Here is a 2,437-nt window from a genome sequence, read left to right on the forward strand (position 1 = left end):
AGATTAATAATGTATAGACTCGGGACTGAAGCTCAAAGCAAAAACTTTGGTAGTTATAGTTGAGAGCATTGATAGCTACTAAAAGAAGGAACACAGGAACCTTTGTCTTTAAGTTGGGAACTGAGAAATATGGGGTGAGTTTTATATTGGGAAATATCTAGCCTTCAAATATCTCAAAATTAGCAGCAAGAAAAATGTACGCCTGAGTATTAGTGGCTTGTGTACCCATCATCACCTACTTCATTCAAATGGTGAGAAAACTGAACCAAGAAGAAGCTTGATTTTCTGAAAGTCTAGAAGATTTTCTCTCTTTTCCTCCCTTCCCATACTTTGCTCATGGCTAGAATGCTAAAACTTCAGGTTAATTGGAGTTAAGGCTTTATTTTTATGTTTCCCATCTTACATAAAATTTCATCTACTTGAATTTTACCTCAACGTCCCCTACAGTGATCCTCCCCACTCATTGTGTCTTCTAAAAGAGAGGAGAAGAATAAATTTGTCCTGGATCTGCTTGGTCTTCACTCCATAGACAACAGGATTTAGAGCAGGGGGGATGGTCACATAGACGTTGGCAAACAGGATGAGCACATTTCGAGGAACACTGTGCCCAAAGCGATGAGCAAGGATGGAGAAGGCAGCAGGTGTGTAAAACATGAGAATAACACAGACATGGGAACCACAGGTGCTGAGGGCCTTCTGGCGGGCACCCTGAGAGGAGAGCTGAAAGACAGCACGAAGGATGAAGGTATAGGAAACAGCAATAAAGATCACATCTGAGAAGACAGTCATGAGAGGCACAGAAAATCCATACCAGACATTGATGGAGATGTCAGCAGAGGAAAGCCGAGCAACACCTATGTGCTCACAGTATGTGTGTGGGATGATGCGTGTCCCGCAGAATGGTAACCGTTTCACCAGAAACACATCTGGCAAGATGATGAAGAAGCTCCTCACGATGATGCTCACCACAATCTTGATGACCACCTGCGGAGTCAAGATGGTGGTGTACCTCAAGGGGAAGCAGATGGCCACATAGCGATCAAATCCCATGGCCAACAGGATGGCTGAGTCCACTACAAAGCTGAAGTGGAGGAAAAACATCTGGGTGAGACAGCCAGAGAAGGTAATTTCCTGGGAGCCCAGCCAGAGGTTACTGAGTAGTTTGGGCACTGTGTCCGTGGACAGGATGAAGTCCGTGGTAGCCAGCATAGCGAGGAAGAAAAACATGGGCTCATGGAGGCTGTGCTCTACAGCAATGAGGTAGAGAAGGGTGCAGTTGCCCACAACAGCCAGAACATAGATGACACAAAAGGGAATCCCGATCCAGCTGTGGAACCTCTCCAGACCAGGTATTCCCACAAGGATGAAAGAACTGGGATTGTAACAGCTCAGATTATACATGGTCTCCTCAGTCTGGGACCCTCTGGTCTTGGAGCCCCGAAGTCAAATCAGCTGTCAGAATGGGCTAGGGCTGACCGTGGTGGGGGACAACAACTGTCACATTCGGGCTTCCTCTGTCCCCTGGATGTTGGCACCTATAGAACTGACTTGTTATTGTCCCTTTTCTTTGCCAGAGGCCCCACTTTATTTCCTCTATACCTTTATTAATACACCTTACAGCAGGGTTATTTTTGTAGGTCAGCAATTTCATAAATTAAACCTCAGTAACTGTGTCCCTTTCTTAATGTAGATTATGTGGGATAGGCCCAGGCTCAGGAAAACAGAAAACATATTGTATGTAAGGAGAAGAAGTTTGTGTATGTCAGTGAGACGGAGAGTAGGGGAGGGAGACAAGCAGGAAATATTACAATTATTACATGGGATGAGCTGTGAGTAATGGACTTTTATACAGCAAATACTATGTTTCCAACAATAGTTTTGATATAATAAACTGCAGGATTTCAGTAGAGTAGTAGAAAAGTATGAAAAGGGAAGGGAAAAGAAAGAACTGATTCCAGAGCTGTGGGTGATACAGGAGATTTGTTGCACAGGGTTTGACAGATGGTTCCGACTAGGAGGGATGCTTCCTGGGATGCGAAAATGAGAGAAGGCATCAAGCAGCAAGTGCGTGGGGACAGGTAAGCAGCATTCTCCTGACTCGGGCAAAGGGCAGTGAGCTCAGAGGATGACTTATGGTCTCAGGGATGATTCCCGAAACCTTGGAGGATCTCTGTTCCCTAACTTAGTAGGGTACAGACCTCTGCCACCAGTGAGTATGACAATGCCTGCATAACGGATACCAGCCAGGGTGACTGGCCTGGGCCAAGTCAAGCAGAGCAGAGTCTCACCTCCTAGAGATAAAATTAAAAATAATAAAATAGTGCTGCCTGAATGTTTTCATGTCTGGTGTGCCAGAGCTTGGACCCCATCTTTGGACTAAATAGAGCCTGCCTTTTGAATTTCCATTTTAACTCGATTGTATGATCTATTTTGACTT

The 2,437-nt window shown here is 45.0% G+C and overlaps 1 protein-coding gene across 1 annotated transcript; it reads right to left on the reverse strand.

Annotated features, from left to right (window-relative positions):
- Positions 1-441: 441 nt before the first annotated feature.
- On the reverse strand, positions 442-1,401 carry LOC123948727 (olfactory receptor 52H1-like). Its single transcript, XM_046015890.1, has one exon. It carries the CDS (start codon positions 1,399-1,401, stop codon positions 442-444), a length of 960 nt encoding a protein of 319 aa, XP_045871846.1.
- Positions 1,402-2,437: the final 1,036 nt, after the last annotated feature.

The sequence above is a fragment of the Meles meles genome, chromosome 8 (genome assembly GCF_922984935.1).
Source record: "Meles meles chromosome 8, mMelMel3.1 paternal haplotype, whole genome shotgun sequence".
Taxonomy (NCBI): Eukaryota; Metazoa; Chordata; class Mammalia; order Carnivora; family Mustelidae; genus Meles; species Meles meles.